Source organism: Myodes glareolus, chromosome 22 (genome assembly GCF_982192425.1).
Source record: "Myodes glareolus chromosome 22, mMyoGla1.1, whole genome shotgun sequence".
Taxonomy (NCBI): domain Eukaryota; kingdom Metazoa; phylum Chordata; class Mammalia; order Rodentia; family Cricetidae; genus Myodes; species Myodes glareolus.
In genome coordinates, this window is record NC_142047.1 from 37,311,866 (window position 1) to 37,325,435 (window position 13,570).

Here is a 13,570-nt window from a genome sequence, read left to right on the forward strand (position 1 = left end):
TATTCTGAGTGTTTTTTAAATTTGACTTTTGCGACCTGATGTTGCTCCGGTATATTTTACCACCGTGTCTCCTCGGTTAGTTTTTATTGGACCACCTTACAATTTGACTTTGGTTTTCACTGTGGGGAGGGACCAGGATGGGGTAGCTAAGGGTGCAGAGGGCCCAGGAAAGAAGCAGTGGTCACAGGGGTTGGGTGTTGCTGAAGGACCAACATGCAGAGTGAGATAAAACATTTGATGGAGCATAGAGGAAGCTGCTTGATGGGTAAGGAAGAACTCCAAAGTGGACTGAGCCCAGAAGCCAGATCCCTAGGTAGCGGAAGTGAAGGGGTAAGGATTGTGCTTGTTGCTTCCCAGACGAGGAGTGGGATGGGCAGTTGGGGAAAGCAGGCAGAAGATACAAGAAAGGAAGTCAATGGGAGAGCAAGGCCCCTTGGGAGCGTGTGGGTGTGGCATGGAAGGCGCAGGTAGAGGGGCTGAGTATAAGGCACTTAGGTGCACCTTTCCCCCAAGCCAGGGCGTGTGAACAGGGTGAACAGGGCCAGAGCACTGATGGCCGTGATGGCTCAGAAAGGTTGCATTCTTGTCAGATGTGCCAGGACATCTGGGTGACATCTGGGTTGGAGTGGTGACGCAGAAGGGGACAGATGCAGAAGAGAACTTACCTTTGGCCAAAGCCCACTTCTGCTACCTTGTACAGATCATGTTGTTGCTGTCTCGGTGTCCCCAGCTATGAAATGAGGGAACTGAGTGACCTATTTTACACATTCTGTGTTGTCTGAAGATGCCGTGAAGGAGACTGTAGATGCTCAGCAGTTAGCCCAGCTATCTTCATCTCGTGTACGCTGTTTCGTGAGGCACCCTTAACTTCTTTTAAGTCGTCCCTTTGACCGGACCCAATATCTAAAAGTATGATTCAGCCGATTAAGAGGGTTGACAGGTTGACTATTTACTTTATCAAGAGATGCATCACTTTCAGAACTGTTCTGAGCACTGAGACGCACTGATGCGCAGAAAACAGTTCACGTTTGCAGATGAGTCCCTTCCTCCCAGCTCCTCGGGAGCACATTTGCAGAGGCGGAAATTGAGGTGATGTTAGGTCTTAGCATCCCTCTCTGTCTGCTAATTTGCCAATTATTATTTCACTTCATTTCTGTTTCTGCTCTCATGGGACTTCCCCAGGGAGTCCTAGCTGAAAAGAGCTCTCATCAGCCTCTGGCCTCTTCTCCGGTGTTAATCTCGCTTCTCATCACCACCAGTATTTTATCACCTGTTTATTCGCAGGTCTTTTCCTACCACTGGGACCTTGAGTTCTATAAAGATAGATGATATTTTCATGCTACTGCTCTGGAGCCTAGGTGGATGTCTGCCGTAGGCTAAGATGTTCAGTAGCTGTTTGTGGGCTGTATATACATATGAATGAATGAGTGAGTGGGTGAATGAATGAATGAATCAGTCACTCTTACTCTATCGCTGCCTGTAACAAATGGATGTCAAATCTAGAGGGTTTGTTTTTAGGATTTTTATTTGATGATTTCTAGGGTCCAAGGACTACCAACTTGTCACGTGGTCTCGGGATCAGACCTTGAGGATGTGGCGGGTGGATTACCAAATGCAGAGGGTATGTATTCAGCACTATGATAGAGACATACAAGTGATACACCAGACATTGAACCAAAAGATACAAGAAATTAGAGAATAAATGCTGACATTTATATGCCTGTGGAGGGCTGGTGGCTCGGTACGCCACACTGACTTGGGAGTCTTTAAGAACCAAAGTATTCTGCACTTTGAGGCTAAAAGACTATTTTTTCCCTCTTGACCTAGTATTAGACAGGATGGGTACCGTACTGAGCAATGGCTTAGCCCTTCATTTCTGTCTCTTCTCAATGGCTTGAGAAGCCTGCCCTTGTGCTCTGTTCAGAGCCCCTTCACCCATCAGCACCACCTTCCCTATGGAGCTCCTTCCAGTGTTTTCATATATGAGCATTTGTTTCATACATGAATGAACGTGGTACCTGGCATGCCGCTCTGAGCAGTCATGGGGCAGTCTTCTTCTCGCCAGGTGACTGACTCTCCTGATGGTGAGAAACACGGCTCACTGGTGTTTCATACCCAACAGCATTTCTAATACCAGCTCCTCCAGGACTGATGGGAAATGCTGGGTGAAAGTCACAGCACTGCTTAGTCTAATGCCACCTGAGCGTTTTGTTTCAGTCCTATTATCTCATTGCTTTTTCTTTAAATTTGTTTTTTCCAGAACATATATATGGTCCAAATGCTTAGGGTTATGGTATCTTTGCTTGTGATTTAGCTGAATAATTCCATTAAGATTTGGAATTTGAGTTGATCTTCTTTTTCTCGGCATTTTTACTCTTATCATGATGGAAAGTGTCTAGAGTGGAGTAATAGAATGTGTTATTCTTTGTAACCAGGGAATGTTGGTGATGGGTAAAATCTATTTTGATTATGCTAGTTCTTAGCTGACACATCCCTGTCTGAAGTGCTAATCTAATGAATCTTTTTTTGTTTTTGTTTTTCAAGACACGGTTTCTCTGTAGCTTTGGTGCCTGTTCTGGAACTAGCTCTTGTAAATCAGACTGGCCTCGAACTCACAGAAATCCACCTGCCTCTTGCTCCCAAATGCTGGGATTAAAGGTGTGACCACCACCACCACCCAGCAATCTAATGAATCTTAATCAGTAAAGACCAGGAGTCAGATACCGGGGTAAAAATTTGGAAGATGAGAGAGGCGGGAACAGTCGCCAGCTGTTCTCTACCTCTCTCCTTCTGCACCCAAAAGGACTGAGATCCTGTCTGCTCCCCATCTTATCACTTCCCATCTCCACCTCCCGAGTCCTGGGATTAGTGTGATCCACTGCCACTCGGCTTGTGGTTAACTAGTAACCAGCCAGCTCCACCCTCTGATCGCCAGACAATCTGTCAGAACACAAATATCACACAACACCTGTCCTTTATGATTCCATTGTTTAAGACAAAACTGTTTAGTCAGACATAGTGACCATTTCTGTTACTTCTCTAGCTCTACATCTTCACCCTCACATTTTGCTGTTTTAGTTTTTAGTGCTGCTGTCCATCAAACCCAGGGTCTTGTGCATGCTAGGCAAGCACTTTAGCACTGAACCACATTCTCCACCCCACCCTCTGCCCTTGCTTTCAGCTCTGTGCCAATGACATACTGGATGGTGTTGACGAGTTCATTGAGAGCATTTCTCTTCTGCCGGAACCAGAAAAGACCTTGCACACTCAAGACACAGATCACCAGCCCAGCTCTAGCCACGGAGAGGAAGATGGTACTGCAGCTGATGTCCTAGGTGAGGGGTCCACTGTGCATCCCAGAGTTACGTGGCCCATACCCCAGAACTCGCTCATTGTCTAAAACATTTCCAATACTGACTGTCTCTCCTGGTAGCCTTAAAGGAAGATCCTCCCAGCAGTTTGCTGGAAGAGAGGAAACCAGACCAACTAGGCCTGCCTCAGACTCTGCAGCAGGAATTCTCCTTGATCAACGTGCAAATCCGGAATGTCAATGTGGAGGTGAGTCAGAATAATGGACTGTACTTCATGCTTGTGGGTGCAGTGTGTGGGCGTATGCGTGATGGGTCTGTCAGAACTGGAGTTAGAGGCAGTTTGTGCTGCACAACACAGGTGCTGCAAACTGAACCTTGGCCCTATGGTAAAACAGGAAGCATATTTAACTGCTGAGCCACCTCTCTAGTGCCAGGCTTCTTTTTTAATTCCTAAATTTTCTAAAGAAATAGGTGGTTTACAAATGCAGACACTTTTGAACTCATGTGCCACAGCGTCTCATCTCTCCATCCCCTTGTTTTACTGTGTGCGATGTTTGCTCTGGGAAGACTTGCTGATTGACAAGATTATGAGGTTAATGGCAGAGCTGAATATGGAGCCAGATCTCCTAAATCTCTTTCACCTTCCCTTTGTGAGCTAGTTTCCTTTGATGTAAATTTGGAGTAAGAAGGTGACCAAAGCGTTTGAAACAGACCTGGGTCAGAAGGTCATTCTTCAGTGACAAGGTCCTGAGGAGGACATGGCCAGGAGATGAAGATGGAGAAGACAGAAATCCGTGTCTTATGCCAAGCAGACTTACTAAGAAGTCCAGCATCTTATATACTGTTTCCAGGGGGAGAAATGGGACCAAGTCAGCAAGATGCTAAACAAGCAATATTGCACAAAGAAAGTACAAGGTATCATCGCACGTCTCAGACTGACCACACAGCAACCATGGGACTGAAAACTTCAGTTTCTTCAAAGGGAAAAGCCAAGTTCCCAGGAACCAAAACCCTGACTCATTCAAGGCCCAGGTCCCAGCTCCAGACTAGACCATGCCAAGTCTGCCCCTTGGCAAGGACAGAAAACTAGGTTCCTTTTGTGGTTTCATCAGGGCCTCTGAGAAGCCTTGGATTGACCTGGCTCTCAACATGGAGCAGTGTGTGTGTGTGTGTGTGTGTGTGTGTGTGTGTGTATTTCAAAATTCTTTGCGTCAGAGAACTGAATGTCACTCCAGGAATGGATTTTAAAGCCTTGTTAATTTTTCCTTTACTCTGAGGCACTGCACTGTAGACGGGTAAGTACTGCAGTGCTGTGATTCGTTGGGTCTTCCACGCTGTCCTGGAATGTGTAGTTTCACTGTGCTTTACACAGAGAAAACTGAGACACAAGATACAGAATGACCTCAAAGGCCAGCAGTTGTTGGGTGGGAAGTGATAATATTTGTTTTTGATTTTTAAAATCTTAATTTTTAAAAAAGTTTTATGTGTATGAGCATTTTGTTTGTGTGTCTGTCTGAGCACCACGTGTGTACAGTGCCTGCGGAGGTCAGAAGAGGACATTTGGAATTTCCCCAAAACTGAGTTACAGACAACTGTGAACCGCCGTGTGGGTGCTGAAAATTGAACCTAGGTCCTCTTCTGCTTTATCAAGGCACCAGACACACAGGTGGTGCACAGACATACCCATATGTATAAAATGCACACACACACACACACACACACACACATATACACATACATACAAATTTATTTAAATAAGTACTAAAACTTAAAAATCTGTTCTGAAAATGAATTATCTTTCAGACTCACTTGTTTTTATAGGCACTTTCCTTTTACTCAGTGACTATGGGCGTGAGCATTTATGTTGCTCATTAAAATCCATTTGTGTCCTGCTAAGGGTGTGGCTGGGGGGAGGAGTACTTGTCTCCTGTTTGAGGGTTTGAGGCTCAGCACTGCAAATAAAATACAGCACAATATGACAAGGTAAATGTGTTTTCCTTTGAAAATCCTTTGGAGTTTGTCTCCATCTTGGACTTGTGTCTTGCAGATGGACGCTGCAGACAGGAGCTGCACAGTATCTGTGCATTGTAGCAACCACCGTGTCAAGATGCTGGTAACGTTCCCAGCACAGTACCCCAACAATGCTGCTCCGTCTTTCCAGTTCATTAACCCTACCACTATCACGTCTGCCGTGAAGGCCAAGCTGCTGAAGGTAAGGCTGCTTCCCAGCTTTAAGTTCTCCTTGTGTCTGTAGCACGGGCATTGGTAGGGTGAGCACAAACCGGGATCAGTAAGATTTGAAGTTGCCTGATGCTGCAGCGTGTGCTGCATAGCTACTGTCCTGGCCTCCCCCTTGGTGCACTCAGCAGTCGGGCAGGGTTCTTAACCTGCCTTCTTGAAGGGGCAGATATGTTTGTCTTTTGGAATTCTAATAAAAACTGACTTTTCTTCAGAAAAGCTTTTAGAAATGTTGGATATGAAGGGTTTCATAAATATCGCGTGCAAATATATGAACCATAAGGAATGTGCTTGCAAATTTAGAGCTCTTCGTTAGTCTGAGGTTATGTGCTCAGCAAGGCAACTTTAGTTATCTAGAAAGAATAGGCAAAATAGATTTTGAAGCTAAAAAATATTTGATAGTTAGGAAAAAAATATAGTCATTTAAAAATCTCAGAAAAGGTCAGGGTGAGGGTGGGAAGGAATTGAGAGATAGCTCGGAGATTAAGAGCACTGGCTGCTCTTCCAGAGGTCCTGAGTTCAATTCCCAGCAACCACCTGGTGGCTCACAACCGTGATAATGAGATCTGGTGCCCTCTTCTGGCCTGCAGGCATACATGCAGGCAGAACACTGTATACATAATAAATAAATAAATCTTAAAAAAAAAAAATCTCAGAAAAGGAGCCCTGTAGGTTCAGAAGCTGATGTGTGTGTAAAATAATCTTAAGATAAATTAATTTAATAGTACTTTTATTTAATTCAGCACATCTAAAGTAATATTATCGTGTCAACGTATAATAAGTGAAAATGAGCCAAACAGGGTGGTACAGTCCTTGTGACCAGCCTGGGCTACATGACTCCCTGGGTCGACCCCCAAAATGAGATACTTTATACTTTTTATTTTTGGTATAAAGCCTTCTGTACTGTTGTGAACTTTTTCCTTGCAGCAGATGTGAGTTTGGAGGAGGCACACTTCCTGTGCTCTGTGCAGGCAGTGACAGCAGTGGTCCAGTTCATATCTGTAGCATGTACCTTATAATACCGGAGACCACCATTTTAGTGGATAAAAATATAGTGATGCTTTTTAAATTTTGCTGCATAGAAGTCTTTGCCCTGGGTTATATCACTCAGAATAGTTTTCTCTCCACCTAGTGATTGTTTGTCCAAAATGATGAGATTTCTCATGTGTGGAAGTAGAGCTGTATAGAACTCAACAGAAAGAAAGAATAGTCACATTGTGTATGGCTCAGGAAAGTTCTTCCCTTGAGCCCCTATGGGAACCGATAGAAGAAGCCTCAGGCCTGACCATGCGCCACCTGCCCAGAGCCAGCATGCTTCCAGCTTCTTTGCAGAATAAAACCACGCAGGAAACATATGGACATATGATTATCTCCCTGATGGTGTTTTGGGTCTTTTTCAGATCCTAAAGGACACTTCCCTGCAGAAAGTGAAACGCAACCAGAGCTGTTTGGAGCCTTGCCTGCGCCAGCTTGTCTCCTGCCTTGAGTCTTTCGTGGTGGGAAATGTGAACTTGTTGGGCCAGCCCGTGCTTTAGTGTCTTGTTGCAGTTCCTGTCCCCGAGACCCTGGCTCCAGCTGTAGCACTGCACCCCTGTTTTGTAATCCTACTTGGTGATAGGCTGCAGGCCCTAGTGTGTTTGTCTTTGATTTTAGAACCAAGAGGATAGTGCTTCTAGCAACCCATTTGCACTCCCGAACTCTGTCACACCACCTTTACCGTCATTTGCACGGGTAACCACTGCCTACGGGTCATACCAGGATGCCAATGTTCCCTTTCCTAGGACCTCTGGGGCCAGGTTCTGTGGAGCAGGTAGGTCTCTCTGTTCTTTGACTCTAACTCTGAAGAAGTGTAGCTACGAAATTCAATTTTCTGCATAATTATCAGAAAATGTTTGTTTTTAACTTTGCAAGAGCTCAAAACAACATATGGTATAATGCTAAATTGGTGTCTGTGGATATAGCCTAAGAATGTTTACCAAGGACCCAGTGAGATGGCTCAGCAGTACAGAGCCCTTGCTGCTCTTGCAGGGGACTCAAGTTCAGTGCCCAGGACCCACACGGCAGCTCACGACCACCTGAACCTCCAGCTCTGAGGGATCTGACATGCTCTCTGGGTCTCAACAGGCATCTCTGGACATACATAGCATACACATACAGAGACACATATATGGACATGTAAATAAAATGAATAAGTCTTTGTAAAAAAGAATGTTCACCTTAATTGAAGTCTTCCCTGGTTTAGTTCTGATGATCCTGAATTTGTATCTACTTAGATCCCTGATTCATTTACCTCTCCTGGATCTTGTAGATTTTCACGCTGTTCCTTTTAAGTGTAGTCACAAGCCTTGGCAGTTTGTGGAGATGTGCCTCAGGTATACTGAAATAGAGAAAAAAAAAAACCCTGCCTGGCTGGTGGTAAGAATGCTTAGCATGTGCAAAGCCCCATGTACAGTCCTTAGTACCACCAAATTTTTAAGTAGTTATTAATCCAGGCATTAATCATGCCTTAATCCCAGTACTTAATATGATGAGGCTGGAGGCTTGCTGTGAATTCCAGTCCCACTTGGGCTACTTAGTGCGACCCTGTCTCAAAGAACAAAAAGATTACCCAGTCCTGCCTTAGGATTCCCATGTCCAGCTCACTGATACCACCATGCTCATGTGTCTCCTTTGTCAGGTTACCTGGTGTACTTCACAAGGCCCATGACGATGCATCGCGCAGTGTCTCCAACAGAGCCTACTCCTAGGTGAGTCTGGGAGACACAGCAGGAATCTGCATCTCAGGGTCTCTCTGAAAAGTTCATTTCAGTTCTCCAGTGAAATTCCTCTTAGGAGATGTCTTATTTCTACTGTAAGGTTAGTATCGAAGCACTGGGAAGACAGCTAGATGAGAGCGGTTGTTCAGGCAGCGTGGGCTGGGATGTAAGCCTCATGGTAGTACATGTACGGGCCTAGTCCCACCCCTGGGATAGGAGGGGAAAGAGGAATTCTTTCTAAGTATTTTACTCCCTGACAAAAGCATTGTCCTGACCCCTAAAAACTCCTGGTCCCTTTGCCAAGCTCCACAGGAAGCCACTGCCCTGACTTCTGTCACCTTCTTTTAGTTTTGCTGTTTTTACACTTCATTGAATTAGGATCATGGAGCATGAACTGTTTTATATCCGACTTACTGTGTTCAACTTAATGTTATTGACCTTAATATGAATCCCTGCATGGGTCAGTAATTGCACTGTATGAACATAATGCAGGGTGATTCGTTCTGTTGATGGATATTTGGATCATTTCCCGTTGGGACTATTAAAAGTGAACTAGACATACACCCCCTTTTTCTTCTTTTGTGGATATACTGATTTCCTGACCCAAGGGGTGAAACTGCTGAGTCACAGGTCAGACGTCTGTTCAACTTGGAGAAGTGTGCTCGGTGGGGAGGGCGTTTGTCCTCTTCTCACCGAAGGCTCCCAGGATTGATTGCTCCACATCTTCTCTCTGTATTGCCCATCTCTTCAACTTCTGTCATTGTGGTGGGTGGGAAATATTATCTCGTTGCTTTAATTTGCGTTCCCAGGATGATGACTAATGATATGAGCAGCTTCTGTGTGCTTTATTGACCATTTGGGCGTCTCCTTTTGTGATGTGTCTGTTCAAGTACCAGGCGCGGTGTTACGTATCTGTGGGATGTAGGCATTGATTATCTTCAAATCTATGGCTGTTTTTTTTTTCTCCCTCCTTAATAATATTCAGTGAACATGGTTTTCGATTTTGATGCTGTCTAATTCATCATTTTTTTAATTTTATGGTTAGTGATTTTTGTATTATATCAAAAAGAAAGAAAGAGAGGGAGAGAGAAAACCTCAGTCAAGGTCACAAAAATGCCCTTCTGCATCTTCTGCTGAGAGTCTATAGCTTTAAATTCCTTGCTTAAGGTCCATGGTCTCAGTCTGTTTGGTGTTCATGATGTGAGGAAAGGTGGACATTTGTTTTATTTAATAGAAGTCAACGGTTGTCCTAGCACCGTTTATGCAGCCTGCCTTCCTGCATGGCTGAGAACTGGTCGTCTGTTTTGGCACCCTAGTTATTCTTTGGATCTACCCGTCTTTCCCCATGTCTTATTACTCAGAATGTAGCCTTTTGTGATAAATCTTAAAATTTGATAGAGTAAGTTCTCGAAGGTTATTTTTGTCCAGTTTTTTTGTTGGCTATTCTTGGCCTTTGTATCTCCACAAAATTCTGTCAGCTTGGTAGTTTCTACAGTGTCTGTCCGTGTTGATTGGAATTATACTGACTCTGCGTCAGTATAATTTATTTAAGATAAATTGGAGTTTTTTAAAATGGTTGTTCATGACAGGGTTTCTCTGTGTAACCTTGACTGTCCTGGAACGTCCTCTGTTGACCAGGCTGGCCTCAAACTCACAGAGATCCGCCTACCTCTGCCTTCCAAGTGCTGGGATTAAAGGTGTGCTCAAGCTGATGCTTTAACAGTGTGGAATCTTTTCATTCCCTGGTGTGGTGTGTATCTCCATTGTTATGTATCTTCTTTAAGGACTCTTAGGAATAGTTTGTAATTTTAGTGCATATTTTTTACTATATTTGTTCCTAAGTTATTCATCTTTTCTTTTCTCTTTTTTCTCTTTTCTTTCTTTCTTTCTTTCTTTCTTTCTTTCTTTCTTTCTTTCTTTCTTTCTTTCTTTCTTTCTTTCTTTCTTTCTTTCTTTTTGAGACAGGGCCTCCCTCAATAGCTCAGACTGCCTTGAGACTCACTATAGCCCAGCCTGACCTTGAATTCATAGTAGCTCTTCTGTCTCAGCTCCCCTAGGACTGGGATTACAAGTATGAGTCCTATTTCTGGCTATTTGATGTGTTTTGATAATAAATAAAAATTAAAACTTTTCATATTTTTTTATATCTGGCTCTGTGTGTGTGTCTTTATTAGTCAAGTTATATGTGTGAGTGCATATGTGTCTTTACCAGCTGAGCCATCTTTTGGCCCTCGAATGATTATTTCTAGTATCTGAAAACAGCAGATTTTTGTAATTAGCCTTGTATCTAAAGCCACTAGTTAGGTCTGGTAGTTTTGGAGTCCTCTGTATTTTCTGTGTATATAGTCATGAAAGAATCTGCTTCTGCAGTCTGCAGTTTTCATCTCTAAAAGCTGATTGTTTTTGTTTCTTTGTTTGGATTCCCCTTCTCTTCCCATTCCATGCCCTTATTATCTTAAGAATAATGTTACTCAGGGTTAGAGGCTACAGCCAATATGAATAACGCTCATTCCAACCACAGATCTCTCTCAGCCCTATCTGCTTACCACACTGGCTTGATTGCACCAATGAAGATCCGCACCGAGGCCCCTGGGAACCTGCGTTTGTACAGTGGGAGCCCAACTCGCAGCGAGAAAGAGCAGGTCTCCATCAGCTCCTTCTACTACAAGGAACGGGTAAGTGTCTGAGCCATTGCCTTGGGTTCTTACCCATCTGCATTCTTGTTTCCAGTCCCCTGTGTTCCAGGGAAAGTAGCTAAATTAGTAATCCCCTTGTAGTCTTTCACTTTCGTAGTTTGTATAAGAAAGGTCATTGTTCTGTTGCTCTCATTTGGCTTGAACTGTAAACTATGGGGTAGAAGGAGAAATGGTTTGTTCTTTTACCGGAACTATTAAGAGTGCACTTTACTCCTTGTTTAAAATCTGTCCTGGCAATCCCCATCCGTTGAATTGCTTCCCATATATCAGGCAGAATAATTAACTTCAGTTCTTCCGTGTTATCCCGATATCCTGATGCCTGTCCACACACTGAGAGCTGCTTCTGAAAGCTGGAGGTCTTGGTGGATTTGGGACTACTTCATCTCTAGGTTTTCCAGAATGGATCAGCTGACACAAAAATTACCCAAACTTGCCCTTAATTTTTTTTTAAAAAAAGATTTATTTATTATGTATACAACATCTGCCTCCATGTATTCCTGCAAGCCAGAAGAGGGCAACCAGATCTCATTATAGATGGCTGTGAGCCACCCTGTGGTTGCTGGGAATTGAACTCAGGACCCCTGGAAGAGCAGTCAGTGCTCTTAACCTCTGAGACATCTCTCCAGCCTTGGTTTTGTTTTTTGTTTTTTAATGTGTATGCCACCATGCCTGGCTTTTCTGGGGTTCTTAAAGAGTGCAGCGTCCCTACAGTACGTACTGTTTGGCTGGCAGGAACCTGCTGAGCCCGGAATGCCTAGCAGTCTTTCTGTGTTGCCAGTGAGGGCCTGGTGTCGGCACTGTGTTTCTGCTGACCTACTGCACACTGCGCACATTCTGTCCTTAAGATTCTTCATGGTTTCCTTTAAAATGGGACATCCGTGCCAGTAGTTAAAATCAGCCTTAAAAATAGAATCATTTAAAATTTAAAAAAAAAATGGTTTTTCTATCAAGTATTGTCTAAGTATCTTCATGTGTTGCCGTGGAGTCTGCCTCGGCTCCCGCTGACGGCTGGCAGCTCTGACAGTTCCAGTCTCAGGGCTTATGTGGCTGGGGTCAGGCAGCAGCTGATATTTGAAGTAGTCTAGTCTTGAGCCAAGCCATCCAGTCAAGCAGGAATATAGTGTAACTGCCTTCCTGCCTGCCTGCCGCTCTCCACACTCCCTCTCCCCATCTCCTTGATGGGGTTCTGTCCTGCTGGCTGCCACAGACTGTCCTCAAACACCCACCAAACTTTATCTCCCCCAAGTCATTTACGTTAAAAAAAAATGAGTTCCTTTCTCCCCTTTTCTGCAAGGCATCTGGTAACTGGGTAGAAGGTTTGATAGTTGGAGCATTCAGTTGGCTTCAGAGCACTTGCGGTTAGGTAAATGAGGGTTTTACTTTGTGTCAGGGCTGGTTTGAAGAGGTCCCCGAGTCAGAGGCAGTTCTGAATGCCTCTTTGATTCACGTCATGTGCTACCACCCAGCTTGCAGTTTGATTGACTAGGATAGACTGGCCTACCTATTTGACTTGGTGCTCACATAAAGCACATCTATAGTCAGAGTGCTTGTGGTTCCAAGACAGAGTCATCGGTGATGCTGGCATTCATGGTTAAGGTGATCTGGCCCCACTCACCACCAGCACGTATTCCTAAAGAAACACCAGGAGAGTGTGGCTGATCGTGCTGCAGCTGGGAAGGACCAGGAGATCTCAGCGTGGGGCAGTTCCCAGACTGCTTTTCTCCCAGGAAATGGGCAGTTCTGGTAGTCTGATCTGACATAGGAAGCGTTTATTTTTACATAGCAACCAGATAAAATGGGGAACACTTTTTTTTTTATCACAGTGTAGCATGAAATCCTTGCGCTGCTGTATACCATGTGCACAATCATAAATGTGTAGTTTAGGGAATTAACAAGTACCCCAGTCAAGAGACAGAAGACTGTAAGACCTTCTGGACCCTGAGGGAGGGAGACACATTTAAAGAATGGCACATAATAATTGTGAAGGTAAATTTTGGACACTTGCTTCTGTTTGGCCACTTCTGATCTAAAGTTTCATGTGGTCAGTGTATTTAAGATGCCCAAAACAAATGTCAGTTGTTCTGTGAAATTTGAAATAGCCTTATCTCTCCCTGCCGCTCGTTAATGCTTTATCCTGTTTAAATAGAGCAGGGCAGCTAAAGTGATGGAAGTCCCGTGCTGGCTTCCTTAGGTGGCCTTGTCTTTCTCGCAGAGGTCAGTAATTCTTGAGGACTGTTTTCTCCTCAGCAGAAATGATTTCATTTTTTTACTTTTGGTCTGGAAATGTTTCCAGCTAACTGAAATTTTGTGTGTCCACATTTTCTCCTGTGTACTTTTATGTCCTTGTAGATCTCTGCCCCTGAAGCTATAGATGAGGGAGGTGGAAAGGCTGAACTGTGCCTGGTGAAGGCCTACCAAGAAGGACTTGCATTGAGATCGCAGGGTCTCATGCAGCGCCTAAAGACAGTAATTTATTTCTCTTGTGTTTTTAATCTGCTCAGTTTAGGTTGAATTTGCATTCACCCTGTGTTCTCTAGATGAAATTACAGGGTTTGCTACCAAAAAGTTA

The 13,570-nt window shown here is 44.1% G+C and overlaps 1 protein-coding gene across 4 annotated transcripts in view; it reads left to right on the forward strand.

The window, feature by feature from the left end:
• The window catches only part of Wdr59 (WD repeat domain 59), a 69,899-nt gene that overhangs the window by 28,670 nt on the left and 27,659 nt on the right, over window positions 1-13,570 (forward strand). For all 4 annotated transcript variants that reach the window (XM_048437233.3, XM_048437227.3, XM_048437228.3 and 1 more), the window contains 8 exons: window positions 1,542-1,621; window positions 3,182-3,335; window positions 3,434-3,558; window positions 5,359-5,523; window positions 6,950-7,045; window positions 7,203-7,359; window positions 8,227-8,296; window positions 10,827-10,980. In XM_048437233.3, coding sequence (XP_048293190.1) covers window positions 1,542-1,621; window positions 3,182-3,335; window positions 3,434-3,558; window positions 5,359-5,523; window positions 6,950-7,045; window positions 7,203-7,359; window positions 8,227-8,296; window positions 10,827-10,980 — 1,001 coding nt within the window. The remainder of the gene's footprint in view (window positions 1-1,541; window positions 1,622-3,181; window positions 3,336-3,433; window positions 3,559-5,358; window positions 5,524-6,949; window positions 7,046-7,202; window positions 7,360-8,226; window positions 8,297-10,826; window positions 10,981-13,570) is intronic.